Source organism: Ipomoea nil, unplaced genomic scaffold, assembly GCF_001879475.1.
Source record: "Ipomoea nil cultivar Tokyo-kokei standard unplaced genomic scaffold, Asagao_1.1 scaffold3105, whole genome shotgun sequence".
NCBI lineage: Eukaryota > Viridiplantae > Streptophyta > Magnoliopsida > Solanales > Convolvulaceae > Ipomoea > Ipomoea nil.
In genome coordinates this window covers 1807159-1832958 of record NW_017619533.1, presented here as the reverse complement: position 1 = coordinate 1832958, position 25800 = coordinate 1807159, and the positions used below count along the sequence as shown (strand labels likewise).

The 25800-nt window shown below is 36.5% G+C and overlaps 2 protein-coding genes across 4 annotated transcripts; both read left to right on the top strand.

Annotated features, from left to right (window-relative positions):
* Positions 1 to 13511: 13511 nt before the first annotated feature.
* LOC109166813 lies at positions 13512 to 18718 on the top strand. 3 transcript variants are annotated; one of them, XM_019315694.1, is made up of 6 exons: positions 13512 to 13716; positions 14389 to 14559; positions 14653 to 14808; positions 17135 to 17257; positions 17410 to 17553; positions 17861 to 18718. In XM_019315694.1, exons 2-6 carry the CDS (start codon positions 14434 to 14436, stop codon positions 18320 to 18322), a joined length of 1011 nt encoding a protein of 336 aa, XP_019171239.1. In that variant the 5' UTR covers positions 13512 to 13716; positions 14389 to 14433; the 3' UTR covers positions 18323 to 18718. The 3 variants fall into 3 exon arrangements, with proteins under 3 accessions (XP_019171239.1, XP_019171241.1, XP_019171240.1); XM_019315696.1 differs by having other exon boundaries at positions 13512 to 13718; positions 14375 to 14559; XM_019315695.1 differs by having other exon boundaries at positions 13513 to 13716; positions 14418 to 14559.
* Positions 18719 to 19743: 1025 nt separating this feature from the next.
* On the top strand, positions 19744 to 23384 carry LOC109166812 (2-methylene-furan-3-one reductase). Its single transcript, XM_019315693.1, has 4 exons — positions 19744 to 20228; positions 20886 to 21209; positions 21962 to 22121; positions 22981 to 23384. Exons 1-4 carry the CDS (start codon positions 19830 to 19832, stop codon positions 23244 to 23246), a joined length of 1149 nt encoding a protein of 382 aa, XP_019171238.1. The 5' UTR covers positions 19744 to 19829; the 3' UTR covers positions 23247 to 23384.
* Positions 23385 to 25800: the final 2416 nt, after the last annotated feature.

Below are 25800 nucleotides of genomic sequence, written 5' to 3'. Positions count from 1 at the left end.
GCGGGATCTTCTTCTCCCTAGAAAGTGGGTGGTCTATGGTTTGAAACTTGTCGGGCGACTTCTGAGTTTGTGTTTGGCGGAGGTGGCCAGTTGTTGCGGAGAGCCACGTCGTTCAATGCTTGGGCGACTTGGGTTAGTTGCTGTAGGGTTTGAGCCAGGGGGTCGTGCGTCGTGGGTGCTGGAGTCCTTGATTGTCTTCTGTTTGGTGCCATGTTGCTGATCTACGGAACCAATGTTTATAGTAACGTTGGGTTAGAGTGTTGTACCCTTACCTTGATGTGATAAGCGAAGGGGAGTTCTTTAAATTAGGTGTAAATTAGTGTGAGGGAAAGTTTTAGGGGTCTCACTATCTCACCGCGCGTCCTATGATTCCTAAATCCTATGTTCCTGAGCTCCTAGAGTTTAAGCCTAATGTCCTAAAATCTGGTCTTAAGAGTCTTATCCTAGGGTCAAACTTAGGCTCTGATACCAACTGTAACACCCCGAAATTTTTAATCTTTTAAAACTTATATAATGAAGGTAAATCCTTATTAAATCTCAAAACCAAACATAAGAGTGCGGGGTGCTATGCCACATCTGAGCTGGAGAACTCAGATGCACAGGCTAATTAACTAAAATCCTCAATGCAAACGTTAATACATATTCGTGGCACGCAGGCCGAAAGGGAAACTAACTAATCTATGCTTCAGATCTCTAGCGCGCTCCGGGTCTCCTCATCGGTGCCTGAAAGCCAAATATATCTGTTCAGCGAATGATGCTGGTAACCCACTCCAACGCGTTGAAATACAATATAGGTAGATATGTATATATAGATATAGGAAAACCATTTTGAAGTAGGAAGATATATACTTAGGAGACTCTAGCCTTAAAACCAGGAATACACTCAGCAAATAGGGGTAAGCACAATAATCGATGATAACAGTTAAGTAGAGACAATCATCATAAAGAATACGCATCTAAGGTCACAGATCACTTTCAAATCAATCATATCATCATCCAATCATCATTCATATCACACAAGCACACTTTGGTGGCGCCACGGGACCAATCGCATGCCCCGATGATCCTCGAAGACTACAACCCTACACACCGCTGGCCCATCACTCGGTGGATCGCAGCCAGCCGTAGCCCTACACACCGCCTGATTGCTCATTCGGTGGACTACAGCCTTCCTCGGGCTTATTGGCCCTACACACCGCCTGGTGCGTCCAGTTCGGTGGGTCATAGCACATGAGGCCCATGTGGTCCGCAGCCCAAGAAGTGAATCACTGACCGCAGCTCATGTACAACGTTTGATCGCAATCAAATAGTGGACCGCAGCCCTATATAATATTTATATACCTGACCGATTGCAACCGGCCTGGTTAACAGTTGGTATGGTTCTCAACCCATCCAACTGCCCGTATAGCCAATTTGATCGCAACCAAATTGGGGAATCATGCATCACATAACACATTGTAGCACATAATAGCACATTGGAAAGGGGGAGGTGTATAAATAAACTTACCTGTGATCATTCACATACTAAGAGTAGTCCTAAGGGGTTCATACAACTTCTACCTAGGTCAACGGGTTACCAATTCAACTAGCATGCAATTCCTAAGACTCTTTTATCCTACGAATGGCACCCGAAACATCAAACTAGACTCAAGCACGACAAACGGGGTCCGTTGGGACACAACGGGGAATGGGGAACATCAAACGGGAAAGCCGAGGACCAGGGGTGGGTGACAAACCAGCAGGTAGCCGGTGGGTGGAGGGCCACCCGCCGGCGACAATTTCCGGGCAGCGGGTGCCCGGCGGGCAGACGACTGCCCGCCGGCTGCCCGCTGCCTGGCGGTCTCTCTTTGGGCAGCGGGTATGTGGCGGGTCCCCCTACCCCCCACTAACTCTTTAACACAATAAACGTCCCGGGACCCTTTGTTGAACCCCGAAACCATGCTTAGACACTTTTAAACGCAAAAACGACATCACATAGGCAATTAATGGATCAAAAGCAAGAATCATATCGAACACCTCCTAACATGACTTCTAAACATAAACAACACCCGAACATGCGAATCCCCACCCAAATATAAATCAAGAACATCTCAATACAAATTCCCAATCCAACCTAGGGCTCTAATCCCACCCAAATCATCAAAATCATATTTTATCTTCATCATCAAGAATCATCAAGATTTATCAAGAATTATCACATAAATATCAAGAACCTCTTTTTAATCATCAAGATCACTCATGAAATCATCACATCAATCAATCAAGATTATATCGCAAATATCATAAAGAAATTCATCAAAACACAAGTATATAGAGGGAGCCAAAGAAGGAGATTTTAGCAAAGAAAATAGGTTTTGTTGAGACATGGATTACCTCTTAGCCTTAATTAATTTCCTTGGATGTAACCCCCAGAACTTGGATGTACGAGATATCCATCACGAGCAATCTCTGATATATTTTCCAAGACCAATGATTGGACAGCACCCTTTGTAATTGAAGCAAGCTTGTTTGTAGCACTCTTTCTCCCCCTTGCTGCATTGTACTTCTTCTCAATATCACTACTACTCCTTTTATTTTTCACACCTTTACTCCTCCGGCTTGAAGGATCTTGTACAATACCACTTGAAGAAGACACATCACCCTCCTCAATATTCACATCCCCAATCTCAGCTTCAACGTTTTTCCTTGCATTCTCAACAGCTTCATCACAAAATTGTCTAGCAACACTATTATCTTGACTAGAAACAATCAATCTTTGAAATTTCCTACTAATCTCAACAACCCAAATTGAAGAAGGGACACCAACATTATAAAACACAGATGCAATGTCCACATTTCTACCCTCAACAACCTTTTTAGCCCATCTTTTTAAAATGTATTTATCGGGAATACTAGAAACACAGTGCACATGAAATATACGTAAACAATGGCAGCAAAGTATTCCCAATTCCGAAAACAACTTGCAACTACAACATATATCCAAATTGATTGGCTTAAAAATTACTTCATGCCTTATAATGTCTATATCTGGTCGCCACACATGATACTTGCACTTACATCCATCATTCAAAACAATTTCTTGATAACAAGAGCTACCTTTCATAAATTGTTCCTCGAACAAAAAATATATCTCAATAGTATATACATCTCTAGCATGTGAAAGAAGTTTCACATGATCCATCATCATGGCAGGTACTCCTTGAGAACACCAGAAATCTTCACCATTTTCCTTACTTCTCCATTCAGAAATAACACTCACAAAGGATGAATAAAAATCACATAAACCAGCAGTCTTAGATAACCTTCTAGAAATTGAATAATTTGTAGTTTCACTCCTTTGAGAAGATAAAATGCCCCCGGAAAAATAATCTTTGTTAAATGCTGGACACCACTTCTCCCTACAATCATAAAGCTTCTATAGCCAAGTATTCTTATGACACTTATATTCTGTCACCATCCTGAAAGTTACAACACATGTTTACTAAGCTTATTTTGTAAATTCATAATCTCATACTAGAAAGTTCATAATTACATAACAGAAAATTCATAATGACATAACAGAAAATTCAGAATTGTATAACTGTAAATTCATAATCTCATAACACAAAATTCATAATTATATAACAGAAAATTCATAATGACATAACAGAAAATTCAGAATTGTATAACTGTAAATTCATAATTATTACCCCCTATTGAATACACAATATAAATGACTAAAACACCAAAATATGATGATGTACCCAATGAACAAAGTAAATAATAACATACCTTGTCCAATAAAATTCAAACTCAGCTTCAGTCTCGGTGTATTTCAACACACAATTGAACATATCCAGAAAATCATTATGATTCATTAATGCCTTGATATGCTTCTTCGAATTCTCACCAATATGCCATATGCAAAGACGGTGGCGTGATGTAGGAAACACCATAGAAATGCCAGCAGCCATAGCTGAACATTGATCCGTCATGATAGTCTATGGACACTTGCCATCCATGGATCTTAAAAACGCTCTAAACAACCATGCAAATGATTCTATCCTCTCATTCATCAAAAACTCACATCCAAACATTACATTCATGCAATGATGGCTCATCCCTACAAAAGGACCACAAATCATATCATATTTATTAGTGCGATATGTTGTATCGTGCACTAACAAATCACCAAACAACTCATAATCCTGTCTCATTTGACCATCCCTCCAAAAAAAACAACACAATATTCCATCCAAATCAACTTCAAAATCAAAAAAGAAATCAGCCTCATTAGATTGCCTCCTCCTAAATATTTCAATCAAAGAATTGGAATCAATTCTGATGGAGAAATTGATCCAGAAATATGATCCAGGGTATGTATTTATATGAATCAACAATCTCCGTAAGAAAATAAGAAAATATGAATGATAAAAGGATTGTAGGGAATCAATAAACAAGAAATAAATAGGCATGACACAAGATATTTAACGTGGAAACCAATACGGTGAAAACCACGAGCCTTTTTGGGCTAAGCCAAGCCGTAATCCACTAAGTTGTAGGTGTAGTACATGTACACAGGTAAGGCCATGACCATGAAATATATGGAAGAAGAAAGAAGAATATATGTAGAAGAGAAGGTTTTATATTTGAGACTGGCGTCACTTTTGTCTGTGGCTCGGAGCCTTTAAATAATATTATTTGTGCAGTTGTAACTTCCCGTAACCTTCCCTACTTTCTTGCCATGACTTCTTCCTCCTTTGACTAATATCATTATTATTATTATTATAAATAATAATAATAATAATAATAATAATAATAATAATAATAATAATAATAATAATAATAATAATAATAATAATAATAATAATAATAATAATAATAATAATAATAATAATATGGCATGCATATTATATTATTCCATCAAGTTCCATCCAAACACTTCAAACTCTTAGAAGCCATCGAATTGTAAGCATCGCGATTGTTAAAGCCAACCAATGGAGAACCCCCTGACTGATGTTTCAAAAACCTCATACCATCCGCCAATGCAACGCCACTATTCTTCATATCTTTTAAATATTCAAGATGATTATTTCCCACTCTTCTATGTGAACGGAGTATATGACTCTTGCCAAAAGAACATAACTCATGATTGTGCTCTTTCACATGTTTTGTAACTGTCCACATCCCATCTCCCCCCCCCCCCCCCCCCCCCCCCCGCCTCCCCCACATCAAACTGAACAAGTGCACCACAACCAATCCTTATATCAATTTTTGAATAAAGCTTGACACCACTATTTGGTTTCTCCTTATACCCAGCCTTAGCACAAAAGATCCTCTTCATCTGAATTGACTTAGTAGATGTCTTGTAACGTTGTTGACCTTTCCTCACACTAAAACCAACTCTATATGCATATCCATTATATAACTCAAAAGCTTCATCATTATTACTTACTACAACACCAACCAAATCTTCATCAAAACTGCAATTGCAAAAAAAAAAATATAACCACAACTATACAGTTCCACTATAATGAATATAATATAGTACACAATTCAAATGAGTTTGATGGAAATATATTCTTTATTTAAGTAGAGGGGGGATGAGGAATGCCGAATAAATCCAGCCATGCTCTACAAAAAAAAAAAAAAAAAAAAAAAAAAAAAAAAAAAAAAAAAAAAAAAAAGAATATATTGTCCATCAATAACGGTTCACATAAATTCATAATCTTTTAACAGAAAATTCATAATTGCATAAGAAAAATCATAATCTCATAACAGAAAATTCATAATCTCATACTAAATTCATAACAGAAACAGAGTATTAATAACAATTGCAAACATTCACCATGAATCAATACACACTGCTACTAGAAACCACATTCACATTAAAAAGCTAGAGAAAAATACCTGGACTTGAAGATGAGCCATCAATGTCAATGTTTACATCTGCTTGATCAGTGCTTGGTGAATCACCAACAAAATCTTCATTCACTTGATATATTAAAACAGAGTAACAAAGCAGTTAATATGTTATGAACATATAACTATCAAATTATGAACATCCATACCACATGCACGAACAGAGTATCATAATCGTAATTGCATAACAGAAAATTCATAAACTCATACAGAAAATTCATAATCTCATACCAGAAAATTCATAATTTCATAACTGTAAATTCATAACAGAAACACAATATTAGTAACAATTGCGACATTATGAACATTCAAACTGCATAGGTACTAAATAAACACCAGTAAAAACAAGCTAAAAATAAAGAACATTGCAAAAAATCACCATGAATCACAAAATCCTAAACACATTTAATAGGTTATAACGCTCACACCACAATCTCGCAATAACAAAACACAAACATACATTCAAATTCAATTTCAAGATGCGAAATCAAACGCAGAAAATCAAACGCAAAAAAACCACAGAAATCGAATGCAACAAACCTGGAATCGCAGAAATCGAACCACCAATTGAATCTTCTCCGCGAACCGCCGTCTCCTCCATTTACGAGTTCAAATCAAGCAATCGCGAATGGAAGAAGAGAATTGTGAATATCGAATAGAATCAAAGAAGTGAATATCAAATTGAAACTGACAAAAACAATAATGGAAATTGCCTTCAAAATCGCGACTAACGCCGTTAATAGCACCGTAAATAAATTTTTTTTTTAATGTTACGCTTGTAAAACGACGTCGTGAGTTTCGAAACGTGTTCACCAAGCATGGTGAACACGTTTCCACGGCATAATTTGCGCTATCAAGTATGATGTAGAGTGCTCTTGAGTGTTGACTAATTCCACTTTGAGCTAATATTCTTATCCTAATTAATTAATTGAAAAATAATGGAATAATTAAATTGGAGGAAAAGTTTTTAAAGATGGAATAAATTTGTTGAAGTCAAATAAAGAAATAGAAATTTGAACGCGGCAAAAGTATAGTGCTCTTGATCTTTATGTACTCCAGAAATCAAACTATTCACTCATCTCTCCGCCTTTCATTTCTCTTCCTTCCATCGCTCCCTGCTCACGATTCCCCATTTCTCATTTCTGTAAGTTCTCAATTCCATTCTTCTTCTTCTTCTTCTTCTTCTTCTTCTTCTTCTTCTTCTTCTTCTTCTTGTGTTGATATTGTTCTTAATATATATGGAGTCCACTTTGTTAAACTGTTGTGTGTGTAGTGTTATCGAGACTCAGTTTTCAGAGATGGGTATGGGGGTTTCCCCCCTTTTAATTCTGTGTGTGTATTATTCTAGTTTCTTCAAGTATTGTGAATTCCCAAGCCAACTGGAAATGTACTCTACTCGGTCAAATTTGACCATGGTGGTTGAATTGATAGATAAATGTTTGAATTTTGAAGCTTGTTGGATTTCATGGAAAAAAGCTGCAGTCTTTAAAATTTAGATTTCAGTTTATTAAAAGTTTTCGGTTATGATTTAGCTCTAGAACCCAATATTTGGATTTCAGTTTATTAAAATTATGAATCGAAAAAATGGATCCTGAACCGCGAATCGGCAGTTTCGGATCCGGTTCGCGATTTTGAACAGTCTTTATCTTAAAATTTTATTTTTATTTTAAAATAGTCTAAATTCAACAATAAATGTATATTATTTTTTTCAGTTCAGAACATGAACCGGCCGTCCCGGTTCGTAATTTTAATAAAATCCAAATATCGGGTTTCGATTCTAAATTGTAATTAGAATATTTCGGTTTGGTTGCTATAGTGTCTTGAATTCTTCCTGTTGAGATTTAGAAATATTTGTGTATTGACTTTTACTTACCTTGGGGTGTGGACAACTTGCTACAAAATGTCCAGGCTTTCTACAATTGTAACACAAATTTGAATCTTCCTCAACCATTTCTTTCTTCGAATTCTTTGTTGCATTCCACGGTTTTCCTTGGGGATTTTTCTTGTAGTTGCTTCTCTTCATGAATTTCCTAAATTTCTTGACAAAGAGAGCAAATTGATCATTAGGCAATAATTCAACATTTTGTACTGACCTTGAAGTTTATGGTTGTTCGGCTATAAGTGCATTGTTCTTTTCTTCATGATCTTCCTCTATCCTTGATTTCATCTCGAACTCATAAGCTTTTAGATCACTAAAAAGCTTATCGGTTGATAGAGTTTTTAGATCTCTATGATCTCTCATGGCCGTGACCTTCATGTCCCATGTAGATGGTAGACCACGTAGGATTTTAGTGAGATTTCCTTTTGATTAATGTCTTTTCCAAGATCATTAATCTCTCCTAAGATTTTAGCAAATCTTGTTTCCATGTCGGTAATATTCTCGCCGCTTAGCATTTTGAAATCCTCGAATTTCTTTAATACTATGGTGAGTTTATTATCCTTTTCTTTCTCGTCTCCTTAACCAATTTGAATAAGCGTTTCCCAAACTTCTTTTGCGGATTGACATTTTCGAACTTTTGGAAATATTGTGTCATCGATAGATTTAAACAAAATATCCTTGGCAATATTGTCCAAGTTATTTCTTGTTCTATCTTCACGAGACCATTCCACATTCGGTTTTGGAATGTATTGTTGAGTTTCGCTTGTTTGTATGGATGAAGTGTTGACTTGCAAAATTTCAATGGGACCACTAGTGATGACTTTCCACATTTCATCGTGTAATGCGGATAAGTGTACCTGCATGCGAATTTTCCAATCATCAAATTTATCTAGAGAAAATAATAGATTTTGGGCAAGACCCATATCTCTTTTCATCATCTTGATTTTTCGAGATCTGTCTAGCAGTCAAATTGACTTAGATAGACAACCGCTCTGATACCAATTGTTGGTCACGATAGGGTGGTAGAAAGTCTAGAGGGGGGGGGGGTGAATAGACTTTCTAAGTTTTTTCAAAATTAAATAACTCTTTGGTAACTTCAACTCTAAGTAACAAGTAAATAGAGAAGTAATTAAATTGAAATGCACAGCGGAATAAATATGTGTAAAGAGTTATGCCCAATCAATAATTTGAATCACATGCACGTGTAGGATAAGCTCAGATGATGTGTAGGGATGACATGAATATCTTGAATATTTAAAAGGAGATGGTGCACTCAATATTTAACAATAATATTCAAGACTATAAATAAGATTTCGTGTCACGTCAACCGTATGATGAATGTCACATGCAACACGTCAAACTTGTTTAGAATAAATCAAATATTAAGCATGGAAAGTTTGAGTTACATGCATACGTGAAAACACTTTAAACCTGAAAGATTAAGATAAGCAGTGAATAGTAAACGGGTTAGTCGGATGATAAATAAATAAAGCGAATTATGTAAGTGCGGTATGTAAATGAGAGAGGCAATTTATAATGGTTCGGAAGTGGCGTAATCTTCCTAGTCCACTTTACTCCATTCACTTCTAGGAGTAATTCACTATTTTCCACACACAGTTACAATAGTGAATAAGCGCTACACAAGCACTTCTTCCAGATGTCTTGCACACAGCTACACCCAACTCCGAGTGTCTCGCACACAGCTACACTCAACAACGAGTATTTCGCACACAGCTATACTCAACGCCAACTAAGTATCTTGCACACAGCTACACTTAGCAACTTCGAGTGTTTTGCACACAGCTACACTCACTACAGTATTTTGCACACAGCTACACTCACTAGAGTATTTTGCACACAGCTATACTCTTTTTACAATTACAAATACAAAGGTAATTGTATCTCTCTCCAACTAAATTTGAGACTATTCAGACTAAGTCTCTCTTCTAGATATTTCAATGAATATTTAGCACTTGCACTTGTTCACCCATGTGTTCTCTTGTATTTTTTGTATTCACCTCTTTTTCATCCTATGTTTCTTCAAGTCTTCATGGCCTTTTTATAGATAACCAAATATATCCGTTGGAGTGGGATAATTTGATATTTGAAATTTGAATCTTGTAGCCTGATATTGTTGACAATGGTAGGTCTTCAATTTGATTTGATTGTCAACTTGCCTGACAAGATAATATTTTTATTTCAACTTGATTTTCAAGTTGTTTTTAAAATATTATTTTCCTTGTCAATTTTGAAGTTCCAACGTCTCTTTGCAATAAGTTTTTCTGATAGAATTTATATCTTAGGATAAGATTTTTATCCATGCCTTCATAAATTTTCCACCGTTCTGATCATATCTTCAGGCAATTTGGATTTTTGTGACATGTGAGATGTCTCACCATAAATTCTTTCGAATTTATATAATTTCTGATCATCTTGCTTCTTTGTCACATCTTGCTTCTTTTGAGACGCATTGTGCTTAAAAACAGATCTTGCTTTGTTTGACTTGGCACTTCTTGCTTCTTTGACTTGCCGCTTCTTTTCGCATCTTGCTTCTTTGACTTTAGCACATTGTGCTTCTTTGACTTGAGGGATTGTGCTTCTTCTTGAAACATTGTGCTTCTTTCTGAAATCCGGCTTATAAAAAATAAGTCCTTAGGAGGGAATCAATCTCAGGTGTGATCATCATTATATGTAAGGACTTCTACCATTTCACCATTAAGCTCATCCGGTCTTTCTTTGCAATGCCATTGTTTAGTACTTCAGTTCCGGATGAATACTTGTAGGACCAAAATTAATTCTCTCAATTAATTTTGTTCTTCATGTAGTAGATTTTCCTTTGCATACTGACTTGATATTCTGAATTATGATGCTTGTACTAAAGACCTAAATTCTAAGGGGATCTAAAGTACATTTGGCTCATCAAAACTTTATTACAAAAATATTTCTATCAGAGTATCAGATGATGACATGTGTTTTCGGTTTCATGCAAGCACAGGGCATTCTTGGCTGTTTTAGAAACCAAAGGAATGTTAATGTAGCCAAAACCATATGATGTATCTTACTATGTGATGCAGAAACAATCCTATTTCACCGGTACCAAAGGGTTTTTTTTTGAGATCTGGAAAAAGAAAAACTCCTATGATCAGATCAATAGATCACTTCTAAGCAAAAACACATCAAAAGCTCATAGTTTCTACTCATTTCTACTCAAAACTAGGCTTCACAGAGCCAAATCTAAAGAGGAATCCATGGGGTTATACCTCTTGTAGCCTAGTCTTCTTGCTTGGATCTCTTCTTCCTCTTGGCCTAGCTTGAGCCTCCTTCACCACCTACACTTCCCAACACACCTTCTACCTTAGCCTAGAACCTCAAAGACTAAAGAAAACTAGAAGAGAAAAGATGCTAGAATGAAGGATGAACAAGCTTACTAGGTTGTTGTCTTTCTTCTTGTTGTTGGCAGCCAAGAAAATGAGGAAGAGGCAAAGAATGAGATCAGGAAAATGAGATGAAATGAAGGGGTTTATATAGGGTTCAAAATCCTAGGATGATTCACAATGATTGGTTGAGGGAAAATGGGTAATTTCCCAAGCTAAAAGATGATTTTATAAGGGATTTTTGGATGTCTTTTGGTCCACCATGTAACATGAACCATAGGCTAGAAATGTTATTTCTTTATTAATTTGGGGTTGAAAGTGACTTTTCCCAAAAGCTATATGGATGAACACTTGTTCAAAATTCCCTTTTGAATTCTCCTGGTCTCACTCGATTAAAATTCTCGATTTAAATCTTGATACGCGAAGTACCCGAAAACTTTGGAATTTTCGAATGAAATTCATTTCTTCGGTGTAGAATTAATTTTAAAATGGAACAAAATTATTTTATTCAAACACCGATTGACCGCAAAAATTTTTAATGGGGTGAAAAAAACTACTTTGGGATTTCTTAATACTGGATTTATAAAATGAAATTTCGGGTTGTTAGAACTAATTTGCCCCTCAGTACGTGAATTCGAATTAAAATAACCGAACTTCACTATTTAAGATCAACGGTGAAGATATTTTAATGCACTAAAAACCAACGACAGCTATAGAACCGCACATCCGCACCTAACAGTGCCAACCGAACCAGAACCGCACCTATATATATATATAGGGTCGTCGCGTTCAGGTGCGAATAGGTGCCGAGGGGAGAAATGCGAATGAATGCCATCAGTCCAAGTGTCCAGATCAACGAATCATATGTAATTTTTAAAAATGACGTGGTGACATTTTTGTAAATAACTCAAACTTTGGTGCAAGTAAATGTGTTATATGTGCACGTAGTTAGTGCACCTTTGCAAGTAAAAAGTGCAGGTAAAATTACTTACAAGTGCACCTACTTTCACCTACAAGTGCATGTAATTTTGCCTTGTTCTTGCGGGGAGTTCAGTGGGTAGTTAGTACCCGTGAAAACCACCCGCAAACATTCATGCACCTAGGTGCAACTACTTATAACTATAGGTGCACCTAGTTATAACGTCATGTGCACTTAGTATTGATGCTTAGTCTAAATTTTACTTGCACCTATGATACATTTTACATGCACTTGTAATACATTTTACTTGCACTTAGGTGTAGGGATGTCAACGGGGCGGGGTGGGGGCGGGGGACATACCCCCCATCCCCACCCCCGACGTTTTTCCCATTCCGTGTCTGCGTCCCCATCTCCGCTGGGGAAGGAAAAACTCCCTCATCCCCATCCCCACGGGGATTATTCGGGGACGGGGAATCCCCACCCCGTTAATAAGTTATAAAAAAAATAAAAATTAAACATTAAAAATATTTAAATAAATAACGCATATATATTAATCCCCAACTCAAAGTAGTATTCAATATTTTACAATAAAACATGTTATTTAAATATGCATTTCATAAGTATGACATACAATGACAAGAATACTTCTAAAATTATATATATCGTAACTACATATGTGTGTTGTGTGGCTATACATACATACATACATACATACATACATACATACATACATACATATATATATATATATATATATATATATATATATATATATATATATAAGTACATTCCATTCTTTATCCATTTAAAGGACAATATTATAGGGTAAAATAATCCAATTGCTAACTGAAACAATGAAATAGATAAAGGAAAAATCACTATTTTGATCTTTCAATTGCTCCCCAATTTTTAATGTAGTCTTTAGTTTTCAATTTCAACTAATTTGATTTACGAATTGTTTAAAGTTAATTAAATCCATTAGAGGACTAAAATAGTAATTTCTTAATTTTTAAAATTTCATCAATTGAATAGTTTAATTGATCGAAATTTTAAACAATTCGATGATCAAATTTGTTAAAATTGAAAATTAAAAACTATACTAACAGTTGAGGGACCAAAATAGTTATTAAAATTTTAAATAATTCGAAAATCAAATTAGTTAAAATTAGCATTCAAAAAAAAATTAGTTAAAATTAAAAACTAAGAACTAATAATTGAAGAGCCGACAAACACCTTGTGCTCTAGGTAGTGACCTCTTTCATATGGAAAGTCATAAGATTGAACCTCAATAAATGCGTACTTCAATGTAATAGAATCAGTAGTATTAAAAAAGAATTGAAGGGCCAAAGACAACTTTTTTCAATAGATAAAATACCAGAATTTTGTGTGCTAAGCAGATGGCAATATAAACACGCAGCCCACGTGCCATAAGTGTATTTATAATTGAACTTATCGTGCAGTCGAAAGAAGAAGAAGAGGAGGAAGAGGACACTCAACATTCAACGATGCAATAAAAGAAGCAAGAACAGATAAGGAGATCTTGAAAAGTGAAATGTTGATTTATTGGTCGTTTTGGAGCTTAATGATCTTCAAGGATTGAGTTGTTTTTTTTCTAATCAGAATATCCTCTGAATCATTCTGCTGTAAGTGAATCTTTTTCTGTTCCATTCCCAGATTCGACCATTATGAATAAATAAATACTCTTCTTTTGTGTTTCATGTTTGCCGATAATTTGATGCTGAATCTTAATATTTCTCAGTGTTCTAGGTGGTTCTAGATTAGGGTCCATAGAAAGTGTAATTGAACTTTTAAGGATTGTCATGGGAATTTGTCTTGTAATTGTGGTTCAGGAGAAAAAAGAGGCATTTTTTTAATGAATATTTGATTATTGATAACATATATGTAGATTAGAAAATCAAGGATGGATGCTTGTAAAGGATAAGGTTTTTGTGGAAGCACTTACTTCATGTTGATTGGGTGAAATCAAGACAATTGTCTTTGCAATTTTAGAAATTAGGAGACTTGGTAAACAAATTGTAATTCCAATTGTGATGAACTTTTGTCGATTTTTCTGTTGAAGTTATTGAATGTAAGCTGGTTAGCTGAATACGATGTAAATGCATAATTTTTATGACATAGAATTTGGCTTGTTGAGATTTTCACTATATTCTTAGATTTAGTTATTATCATAATAAGCCTATAGATACAAGCTTTTCATTGTATTGATCAGAACAATGATATAAGTTTTCCTAGTTTTATATTAATTCTCCATTTTATTATTCTATTCTCACCTTTTCTGTGGGTGGTATGATTAGCCACCTGTTGGATTTTGCGATTAATGTAGGCTTGTAGCAGGCGAGATGAAATTAGATAAGCAGAACAATGAAATTCCAGTGGACGAGAGCAGTGAACGTGCAAGATTGTCGAGTTCAGTTATGCATCCCTTTTTATCGGATTTCCAGTCAAAAATCGAAAAGGCTCTCAAGGTTTGCCAATTGCCATCACTCGATAAAAGTGTGTGTTTGATATGTAATCCCGTATTCCTTGTATTCGTTACAGACTTCCCCTTGCTATTACAGTCAAATTTTAAAAGAATGAGAAGGGATGGAGATGTGTTAATGTCATCGTTTGTGGGAAAGAAAGGAGCATTTGGTATCTTAGATGTTGATCTGGAGAAGCAAATGCAACCTTGGAAAGAGAATCCTACATGGACCGATCATCCTCCGGAAATAAAGGTGAAATTAATCCGAGTTTTCTATCTGGTGTTTGCGATTTAAGTGTTGAAAAGTATTGTTTCTTATTAGCGTTTGCGATATAAGCTTCATTGGTGTCGTCTAATTCTGTCCTTGCATCATCTTCTTGTTCATTATTTTAGTTCATTACACTTTCATTCAATTAGCTGACCATTTCCAGACTTACATAGCCTATGAACATTTAGAAAAGAATAAATCAAAACAGAACCACTCCTCAACAAAATGCCCAACAGCGAATGGAACTTCCATTGCCACAAAGGCGCAACCCCATTTTGAGAAAATGGGTTGCTATAAACGGACTTGATTTGCCTTTACAGATGGCCGTTAGCATTGGACTAGGACGCCACTTAATTGCTGGTGTTGACGTTGGAAAAACCCTTTCCGTTTTTGGCAAATAGTTAGCCATAAACGGATTTGAGATGCCTTTACCAGTAGTCATTTTTTCCGGATTAGGGTGCCACTTAACTGTTGACACCAACGTTAGAGCCCGAGTGACTCAAGGGATTCCATTTTTGGGAAATGGATAGCCAAAAACAAATTTGAGAAGCCTTTACCGGAAGCCAGTTCCTTCGGGATAGGGTACCACTTAACCGCGGTATTCACGTGATAAAACTAGCACATAGGCACACCACACCCCCACAAGGGCCAAAAGCCCAATACCAAAATCACAGTTCATTAGTAGGAAAAAACACAAATGAGGGAAGGTCTTTTGCATGCAGAAGAGCCAAAACCCGCGGAGGGAGCTCAAGTACAAGATGAGATTGGAAGGCTATATCTTTCCCTTGGATCCAGTTGGCAAGGAGCAAGTGATCATTAGCTCTGCAATGACGAGGATGTAAACACATAGAAGCACAAGAGCACAAAACAAAATCCTAGAAAGAAAGGTATCAGAAAGTAGAAAAGAACCATCAAGAAGCAAAACCACTCGAGGGATGTGGGATTCAATTGGGATATTAAGCCAATGCTCCAAAATACACCACTCCAAGCAACCTATAAGGACCCTGGCCAAACCAGCAAGCATGGGAGCCTGCAAATCAGAGAAAGCAAATCCAAAAAGAAACCCACCATTAGCATTACGAATAATAGCCGCAAAACCACGTACCATCTTTGAGGACAAAATGTGCAATATTGACTTTGACGAAATCCTTAGGCAGTTTAGCCCACTGCACCCTTTGCACCACCCTTTTCGGCACGAAGGTGACCACGAAGTGGCTGATGATATCCCACCTAGGAGGGAGTTCAAACTGGCCCACCCACTTACGTGAAGACAATCAAATTAGTCCTTTGAAACCCGGAAGCAAGTTCTGTAAACACTAGGAAACTCACCTAAATGCCTGTAGTGAGAATTGTGAATCCATAGTTCCCATATTATAAGCGGACTAAAATAAATCCTTGGACTTGATTATCCCCTTTAAGAAATCATCAGTACTAGAGTAAAACATGCAGTCCATGATGGTGAAAATGAAGTCCCAAGGAAAGTAAAACTGTCCTCCAAACAGCCTTCACTGTAAGCCCATCATAGAAAATATGACTTAAGCTCTCTTCTGCCGGAACTCAGCAACAGAAACACCAAGATGGCATAGAAATACCAAAAGTTGGCACCAAAATCTAACCAATTATGGGTGCCCCCAAATTCTGCTGTTCAGTTGGAAACCTCCAATTTTTCAGGGGCCTGGAGAATTTTCCATTTACTGAACAGTTTTAGGGCTCGTTTGGTTCGCGGAAAATATTTTAAGGGAAGTGGAATTGGAATTCCATGGAAAAACAATTACTAGGAAGATGAATTTTATTGTTTGGTTGGTGGAAAAAGAATTACTGGGAATACTAATTCTATTGTTTGGTTAGATTTGGAATTGTAAGGAATAATGAGTATAAAGACCTATATGCCCCTACAAATTAATAAAAGTAATATAATTAAAAAAGAAAGCAAGGGTAAAATAGGCAATCTATTCACTTTTTCTTCCCATCTTCCATGGAAAACAAAATCCTTGGTCCAACCAAGGATTTTGTTTTCCTCAAATTTGAGGAATTCATTTTCCAATGGAAAATGAATTCCATGAACCAATCACTAGAAAACAACATTTTCCTTCACTTTAAGGAAAATGTTTTCCTTTGGAAAACATTTTCCATGAACCAAATTCTTTTGTTAAGCTGGAAATTTTTTTGGTTTCCATTTTTCTTTTTATAATTTATATAATGGAAACCAAAAACAGTTCTTTTTTTTTTCTTTTTAATTGAAACCCTTAGCTTATATTCTTCTTGTCTTCATTATTTACTAATCCTTTTATCTGTTGAATGATTTATGCAGGTGACTGTACCTAAAGGTTCTCTGTGCAACCTGAATGCGAAAGTCAATGTTGGATTGCCACCAGATGCCGTTTACAATATTGTAACTGACCCTGAAAATAAGAGAGTTTTCAAGAATATTCAGGTAATATATTTTTACAGGCTCCAAAGAAGTACCACTCCTATGACGAGTAGTGATAGTTTTAATTATGAAACTTTTTTAAAATAATTTTCTTTGGCAATTTCTTTACGTAGTATTCGTTCATTCAACTGACATAAGGTTGATATATCCATCAGAAAGTAATATCAAGGAAGGTATTGCTTGATGAAGGCCCGAGGCAGGTTGTGGAACTGGAACAAGCTGCCATGTGGAAATTCCTTTGGTGGTCTGGAACAATATCAGTGCATGTCTTAGTGGACCAGAACAGAGAAGATCACTCGGTACTCTTTTAATTTGGCCAAATTGAGTAGATGAGTTCATTTTATCCAATGACATGTTAAATAAATTTAGTTTACTATTGTTAAGAGTCCCAACATATGTGTTAGACTAGCTAATTGATTGGATACAGTCTTGTAGTGTGGTTTGGCCCATGTGCATTATAGCCAGTTAAGTGACCTTCGCCCGGTTGTGGGGGGATTCAGTCGTTGAGTGACCTTGACCCAACCTTAGATTATAACAACTATAAACAATGATATTATGTGAACAGTTTTGGAACTTATCATTCATTTTATTTTCCTTTTCTGTTAGATGAATTTCAAGCAAGTGAAAACTGGATTTATGAAAAGATTCGAAGGTTGCTGGAGAGTTGAACCCCTTCTTGTCGATGAAGAACTATGCCATCCATACAGACCTAATAATTTGGCAGATTATGTTTCGTACACAAAGGGGAAAGGGAGGATTGGATCAAAGGTGAGCTTGGAGCAACTAATACAGCCGGCTCTTGTTCCTCCCCCGCCCATTTCCTGGTACGTTAGAGGAATCACCACAAAGACCACTGAGATGATTATAAACGACTTGCAAGCTGAAACTGCTCGAATCAGAAGATCATCCAGCACTGAGGATTTGAGAAGTCTGGGGTTATCTGGAGAAAGTTCTGGTGAATCACAAACCGATAGTTTATGCAATATAAAAGAAAGATGGGCCTTGAAGAGAAGGAAAACAAGGAACCGTCGTAATAGGAGGCACTCTTTCACCGGTCCTGCCAAGTGATAGTTGTCTTCATGGTACGGCAAAGATTAAATTCATTATTTGACTGTGCCTGCTAAGTGATTCTTGTCCTTGTGGACTCAAAAGTTGAAACTCATTCTTTGAATGAGCCCGTCAAGTGTTCCCGGTTTCCATTAATCATTGTATACAGAATAGATGTTTATGACTAAGGAACATCAACATGTCATTTTAGGGTGATGAAAATGTAATATTTATCACACCTTCATATGGACTTTCGCTGTGTAATATTATGCATTGTTGCATAAATTAAAAGAGTAGTATGTTAGTCCATATGGTTAGCCTTCCATTCTCTTCATTTACTGTCCATTTTTCTTGATTCCAATGTTTCATGTAAAATGATGAATATAGTATACAAATGCACAGGATTGTTCTTACTTCTTAGTAGGTATTGGTTAGGTGAATGGCAAGTCCATTGGCACCAAAATTTCAAGTTAATTATTAAAAAAATAAATTGTTCACTATGTTTTGTGCCCATTAGGAATTTTTAAAGTTCTAACTACTAAGCCATTCTAGTTTGCCCTTACAATAGTATATGTGGTCAGATGGTTTGGGAGGTTACTTTTTTGTTGTTTTTTTTAGTGTCGGTTTGAAAACTTTTAAAATGTTTTTATGTTTTTTTTTTTTTTGAAAAATAATTTTTAGAAAATGACTCATTTTTTTGAAAATATTTTAATTTTTAAGTTTTGGGCTAAAAGTTAAATTATTATATTTTTTAACTGAAAGTTAAGAAATGTTCATTTTTTCTGAAAATTGATATATTACTCCGTATTTGTTATATAATATAATTATAATAATAATAATTAGTTGCGGTGACGGTGGTAATAATAGTCCGAAAAGATGAAAGAGAAGAGAAACGGAAAAATAAAGAATTCGAAAAACGTCTTCCGCCAAAAATTTGAGAATACATTTTTTTTGACAAATTTAGTAATTTTTCCATTTATTACAATGAAAATTTTTCTTTTAACTTTATTTTCCTTTTAGTTAGAGAGACAACTAAATTGAGTTAGGGGTACTTCCCCCGAGCCTCTTGCCAATTCTTGAGGATGATGTCGTGGACATTTATCTATCACGACACATAACTAGTAGGGCCTAGCGTCTTTTCATATTGGGGTCCCCCTCCTTGATCTAAAAAGAACTTTATTTTCTTTGAACAACCAAAACACGGAGAAATATGAAAAATGACTTTCCAAGTTATTAAATGTACCCTTAATCTCTACGTGCTTTTCTTTTTTTCTTAATAATTTTTCCAGTGGAAGCTGACAAAAACTGTCTTTGGTGGCCAAGAAGAGTTGGGTTTGGTTTGTGGCTATTCACTTTTCTCACTGTGAACCCAGGAGATAGAATGGGGACCCCATGAATATTCTAGATTATTACTGGTAATACTACAAATGGATGGCTGAGAGAACAGGGAAGACCCAGGACAAGCAATCACAGTCTGCCATAACACAGAAGAGCTGAGAAGAGAAGCAGAAAAGCAAAGTAAAAAATCATGGAAGCACTGCTCTCCTCCACAACTCTTCCAGTGAGAAGAACCCTTCACCCTCCCCACTCTCCATCCTGTCTTTCTGCTGTGTTCAAACTTCACTGCAGGAGCAGAAAAGCTGCAGATTCTTGGGTTCAGAGGACTCAGTTATCTTTCAGAGTCTTGGCGAGTTCCCAGGCTGCATCAGCTGAGGCCTCTACAGCCACATTATTCTTTCCCTTTGAGATGAATGCTTGGACTTATGGAGAGTATGGAGGTGTTGATGTTTTGAAGGTGGAACCCAGTGTTGCAGTGCCTCAGATACAAGATGATCAGGTGTTGATCAAAGTTGCTGCTGCGGCTCTCAATCCTGTTGATTTCAAGCGCAGACAGGGCAAGTTCAAGGCCACTGATTCGCCTCTTCCTGTAAGTCTCTCTTGTTTCCGCCTTGTTGCCTTTGTTTCTGAAATGCGGTTTATTTGAGGCCACTATTATTTGAAGTTCTTTAACTACAAGAGGATATGATGAACTTTGTAGGCATCAATGTTGTAGAAGCCACCGGGCGCGCGTTGCCCTAGATGAGTAATAATATAAGAAAAACACATCAGTGCACACTTTGCTAATAAAAAAAACATTCGGTCAGTGCGAGTTGGTCGATTCTGCCACCGAATTAACCACTTAGTTGGTTGGCTGACTTATATCTGCCTAATAGGTAAATCCCCTCAGCCAAGGCTCAAGGGGTGCCTAGTACCTAATTGGCGCCTAGGCGGGTGAGTGAAATAATAAGAAAAACACAATAGTGTACACAATGCGCAAAAAAGGGGAAAAAAAAAAAAAAAAAACTCAGCAGCTGTGTTGGCTGACTCGGGGGCCAAGTTAGCCGCCTAGTCAACTAGCTGATTAATATTCGCCTAAGAGTAAAATTCTCTTGCCTAGGGGCGCCTAGCACTTAATCAGCGCCTCGATAGCTGCCTAGGCTGATTTTTACAACACTGGTAGACATTGTCATATGCTTGAAAAGAAAAATAAAATCACCATTTTGTAAATCTTGATTACTTGTTTTTTTTTTAAATTTTTCTTTAGACTGTACCGGGCTATGATGTTGCTGGTGTAGTAATCCAAGTTGGTAGTCAAGTAAAAGGCCTAAGACTAGGTGACGAAGTTTATGGAAACATAAATGAGAAAGCATTGGAAGGACCCAAGCAGTTTGGTTCATTAGGTCAGTACACTGCAGTTGAGGAGAAACTGCTGGCTTTGAAGCCAAAGAATCTTAGTTTTGAACAGGCTGCTGCTCTTCCTCTTGCCATAGAGACCGCCTACGAAGGTCTTGAAAGGGCAGAATTTTCTTCTGGAAAATCCATCCTCGTCTTGGGTGGTGCAGGAGGAGTTGGATCTCTCGTCATTCAGGTATAACAATATTGTAGCACTTTCAAAACCACATTTTTATTGTTCAGTTATAATATTAAACTATGTTGGGCGAAGGCTGGTAAAAGTCAGTCTAGCATTCGGCGATTGGGGATTTTTGGGCGGAGATCGGTCAAGGTTTATAGGGTCAAGTCCAACAAATGTGTTGTTGTATAAAGAAATCGAATTGTGCCTTTGCTACTAGCTATAACTTTTGACATAGTGGTAAATGTTTGATTCTAACAACTAGTATCAGGAATTGTTGGGCAGAGGCCAAGTCTAACACTTAGGGGATTGTTGTGTCTTTGCTACTAGCTATAGCATTGGTGCTGGGAGGGGGGAATTGTTGGGTGGTTGGGGGATTGTTGCACCTTTGCTACTAGTTATAACGTGGGTGCTGGGAGCTGGGAGGAAGGAATTGTTGGGTGAAGAAGGTGGATAGAGGCCAAGTCCAAGTCTAGCACCCAAGGGATTGTTGCACCTTCGCTACTAGCCATAGCATTGGTGCTGGGAGGGGGGAATTGTTGGGTGGTTGGGGGATTGTTGCACCTTCGCTACTAGCTATAGCGTTGGTGTTGGGAGTTGGGAAGGGAATTCTTGGGTGGAGGCAGGTAGAGGCCAAGTCCAAGTCTAACATCTAGTGGTTGGGGAATTATTACGCCTTCTTTACTAGCTATAGCTTTTGGTGTAGTGGTAATGATCGATCCTAACAAACTATAACTATTAACATGCCTCATAAATTTGTACTGAGGCAGCTCGCAAAGCATGTATTTGGTGCTTCAAAAGTTGCAGCTACATCCAGCACTGGCAAGTTGGAGTTGTTGAAAAGCTTAGGCGCTGATTTGGCTATTGACTACACAAAGGACAACTTTGAAGACATACCAGACAAGTTTGATGTGGTCTATGATACAGTCGGTATGTTTCTTTTCACTTCACAATGAACTATACAATGAACTTGTCTTGCCTCTTTGCATCATCACATGATGTTCCTTGAATACTATAACTGGTGTTACCGTGTTAGAGCTGCAACTTTAACTATAAGATGTTTTTTTGGTTGTAGACCACGAAGTGTTCTGAGTAGGCATTAACTATAAGATGCAACTTACCATACTAATTCATGTATGCACCGGGTCGGCCCAATTTAAGGGGCAAAGTGCTTGTCATATTAATTTTTTCATACAAGAGAGGGTTTTAAACTCCCGACCTCTCTTACCGGGCGTTTTGGTTGGAATGAAGGAATTAGGGAAGAAAGGAATAGTAATTAGGCGGGGAAAAGAACAAAGTAGGAGTAAAGTAGGAATTCAAATTACATTGTTTGGGTAGGCATGAATAAGATTATTGGGAATTGAAAGGGAATAAGTGATATAAAGACTTAAATGCCCATTGTGTAATAATAAGGGCTTGTGTATTGGTAGATGGGAAATTGTTTGGACAATACATTTTTTTTTTCTCTATTCGCAGCTGAAATAGAATTCTTAGGGGTACAGGAATACCAATTCCACAAAAAAAAAAAATAATAAAATAAAATAAAGGGATTGCAATTCCTTCCAACCAAACATTGTAATTTAGCATGTCAGGCCAAAGAGTTATGTTGAAAACGAAATGCAATTACACTCTACCAAACAACCCGATAGGGATGAGAGTGCAACATGTCTTTATTAATGATGTTTGGTTTCTGCATAAACACGAGTTTGAACTCCTGATCTCATGCTTAAACGATTCAAGCTCTTTCCACTCGAACCAACGCCTTTTTTGTATGAACTTGAAAATGCAGGGCAGGGAGAGAAGGCAGTTAAGGTGGTGAAGGAAGGCGGGAGCGTGGTGGTGCTAACCGGTGCAGTCACGCCCCCCGGTTTCAGGTTCGTAGTCACATCCAACGGAGAAGTGTTGAAGAAACTCAACCCTTTCCTAGAAAGTGGGAAGGTGAAGCCAGTGATAGACCCCAAGGGTCCATTTCCATTTGACAAGGTTGCAGAAGCATTTTCTTACCTTGAAACTGGCCGTGCCACTGGGAAAGTTGTTATACATCCTATTCCCTGAGAGCTATTACTTACACTTATTGTTCTTAACAAATTAAAGATATACTAAGTGGATGGGAGAAAAAGTTTTGCTGTGTAGAGGACTCAGTTTATATTGTGCTCATTGTTCTACGCTAGCTTTGCCTGGTAGGCACGGATATAGACACACCCATGCCTCTACTCGTACCCACAATCTAAAGTTTGATGGCCTCTACTCGTACCCACAATCTAAAGTTTGATGGCCTATATGATACTTTTTTCTAATATGTTTATTGTATTCTTCCTGAGAGGTTGTTAATCAGAAATTTTTGAAAACTTCCCGTTACCATCCATGACCTCCATATGTCTATGGTGGTTTTATATATATCATCATTATTACTTGTTTTCAAAGATTGCATTTGTAGTGTAAGTTTAAGAAAATTCTAATATATTTTTTAAAATTATCACCTCGTTGCGACTCATATAATTTGTCAACATCTTGTATCTCATGAGCTTTATTTGAAACCTAGTTTGCTTATACAGGTGATTAAAAATCTATAAGAAAGTGTATCCAATGTGAGATTTAAATATACAAAGTATAATCTACGAGAAACTTAACTCGTAGCAGCGGAAGCGGAAGCATTGTAGATCTCCAGCCATGGTTGATATTATGTTGTGTTGCCTCTTGAACGGTAGATCTGCAGAATAGGGTTAGCCGTTTTGTCTCATACTTGACTCAAACCCTAGATGGTGTACTGGTATTTTCTGAGCAGTATGAGTACCATATAATATTCATATATCTTGTATCCCATCAATACAAGCTTTATATAGGCACATTGGTGGATATAAGACTTAAACCTAAAGGTCCAACCCAACCAATTACTTAATGGGCCTAGTCCACTTGCACCACATAAGTAAGACCCATAATATATAATATATATTATACGGGAAAGTCTTACAGTCTCCCACTTGGTGCAAGTAATAGCACAATTCGCATTAAAGAACAAAACACACGAATCATAGTAATATGTCCTCTACTGAATAAGTGAGTAATATCTCTTGTGATCACATGCATTTTTATTCCCCAACTTGAATCCTTTATGAACAAACCCAATGTTTATTCTTGGTACCTTAAGGGATGTTTCTCAAAATAAAATATATGTGCGCAACTTAAGAGAGAAAACCATCCAAATTGTACAAAAGAGTACACTGTATGATCTCTAAGATCCTTAAAAGCATGCCTTAAGTAGAGATCTCTTAATGTTAGCATAATGCTAACTATATATTCCATAACTTCTTTATAAGTTAACATAAGAACTACATCTAACGGCTAAGAGCTTGGAGTTGACACGTCTGTCATTCCCACTCATCAAAATAGCCAAAAGGTAGTTTAGTCATAGAAGCATTCCAACAACTTAGACAAGAAACCAAAGGTCTAAGTCCATAAATTTGGAATCTTAAACATACACCATAACTTCCCAAATAATCTTAAGGTCCACCTCAAAATGAACTGAACATTATGAGTCTTACTTTTATGTTTCTCAAAATTGTCTTGAGCCTTACAAACCAAAATGGCCCAGGATCAATTTTGAAGAAACTAAAGACTATTAAATGCGTGCTGAAGAATTTATTACTTAACAGTGCACCACAAGTTATATGTTTTGTTCTAATAAACTCCTCAATATTGTTACAACATTTTTCATAAATATGTTGCTAAACCAATATGAATTTATATGAACAAATACATGATTAATACTCGTGGAATCTTTTAGACTTATTGTTTGACATACAATCCAATATGGGATGTATGAAGCGAATTAAATCCAAAATCTTTAATGGAGTATCTTAATGATCTTTTTCTAAATGACCACTCCCACTGATTAAGATATTCTTTAGCAAAATTAATGATATACGTACTCGTAATTGATTTGACCAACTAACAAATGAAGACATAATTTCCCACCATTAGTTGGACATACTAAATAATCACTTTTTGGTTCCAATTAAAGTCCAACTTAATAATGAAGATATTAATTTCCCACCATTAGTTGGACATACTAGAATAATAAAACACACCTTCCAAAACCAAGTTAGAATTTGGCTCAAAAGGTACATTTTAGTCTTGGAATCCAAAAGAGGTATATCACATCAAATAACTTACTATAGTTGATCCAAATAACCAAGTAAGTTCGTGAAGCAATTAATAAAGGCGGCTAAATTTTGGGAAGTGACTGAATACATATTTTGCCAATGCAAACCATGAAACTTAGAATTATAATTGAACTAAATTTATAAATTCTAAGAAATTGTGATAAAATTATTACCTAATGGGTTAAAGGATTTATTGACATAAAACTTGCGGCTAAAGTTTTAATTCTATTAAATACAACTAAACCCTTATGATAATATTTTATCTTAATTACTAAATAGACAGAAGAAACTAGTGACATAAAACTTGCCTGTGGGCTAAAGTTTTACTCAATTAGATCCAATTGAAATTTTATGATGAAACAATTATCAAATAAGTTGAAGAATCAAGTGACATAAAACTTGCCTGTAGGCTAAAGTTTTACTAAGATTCATTACAACTATTATGA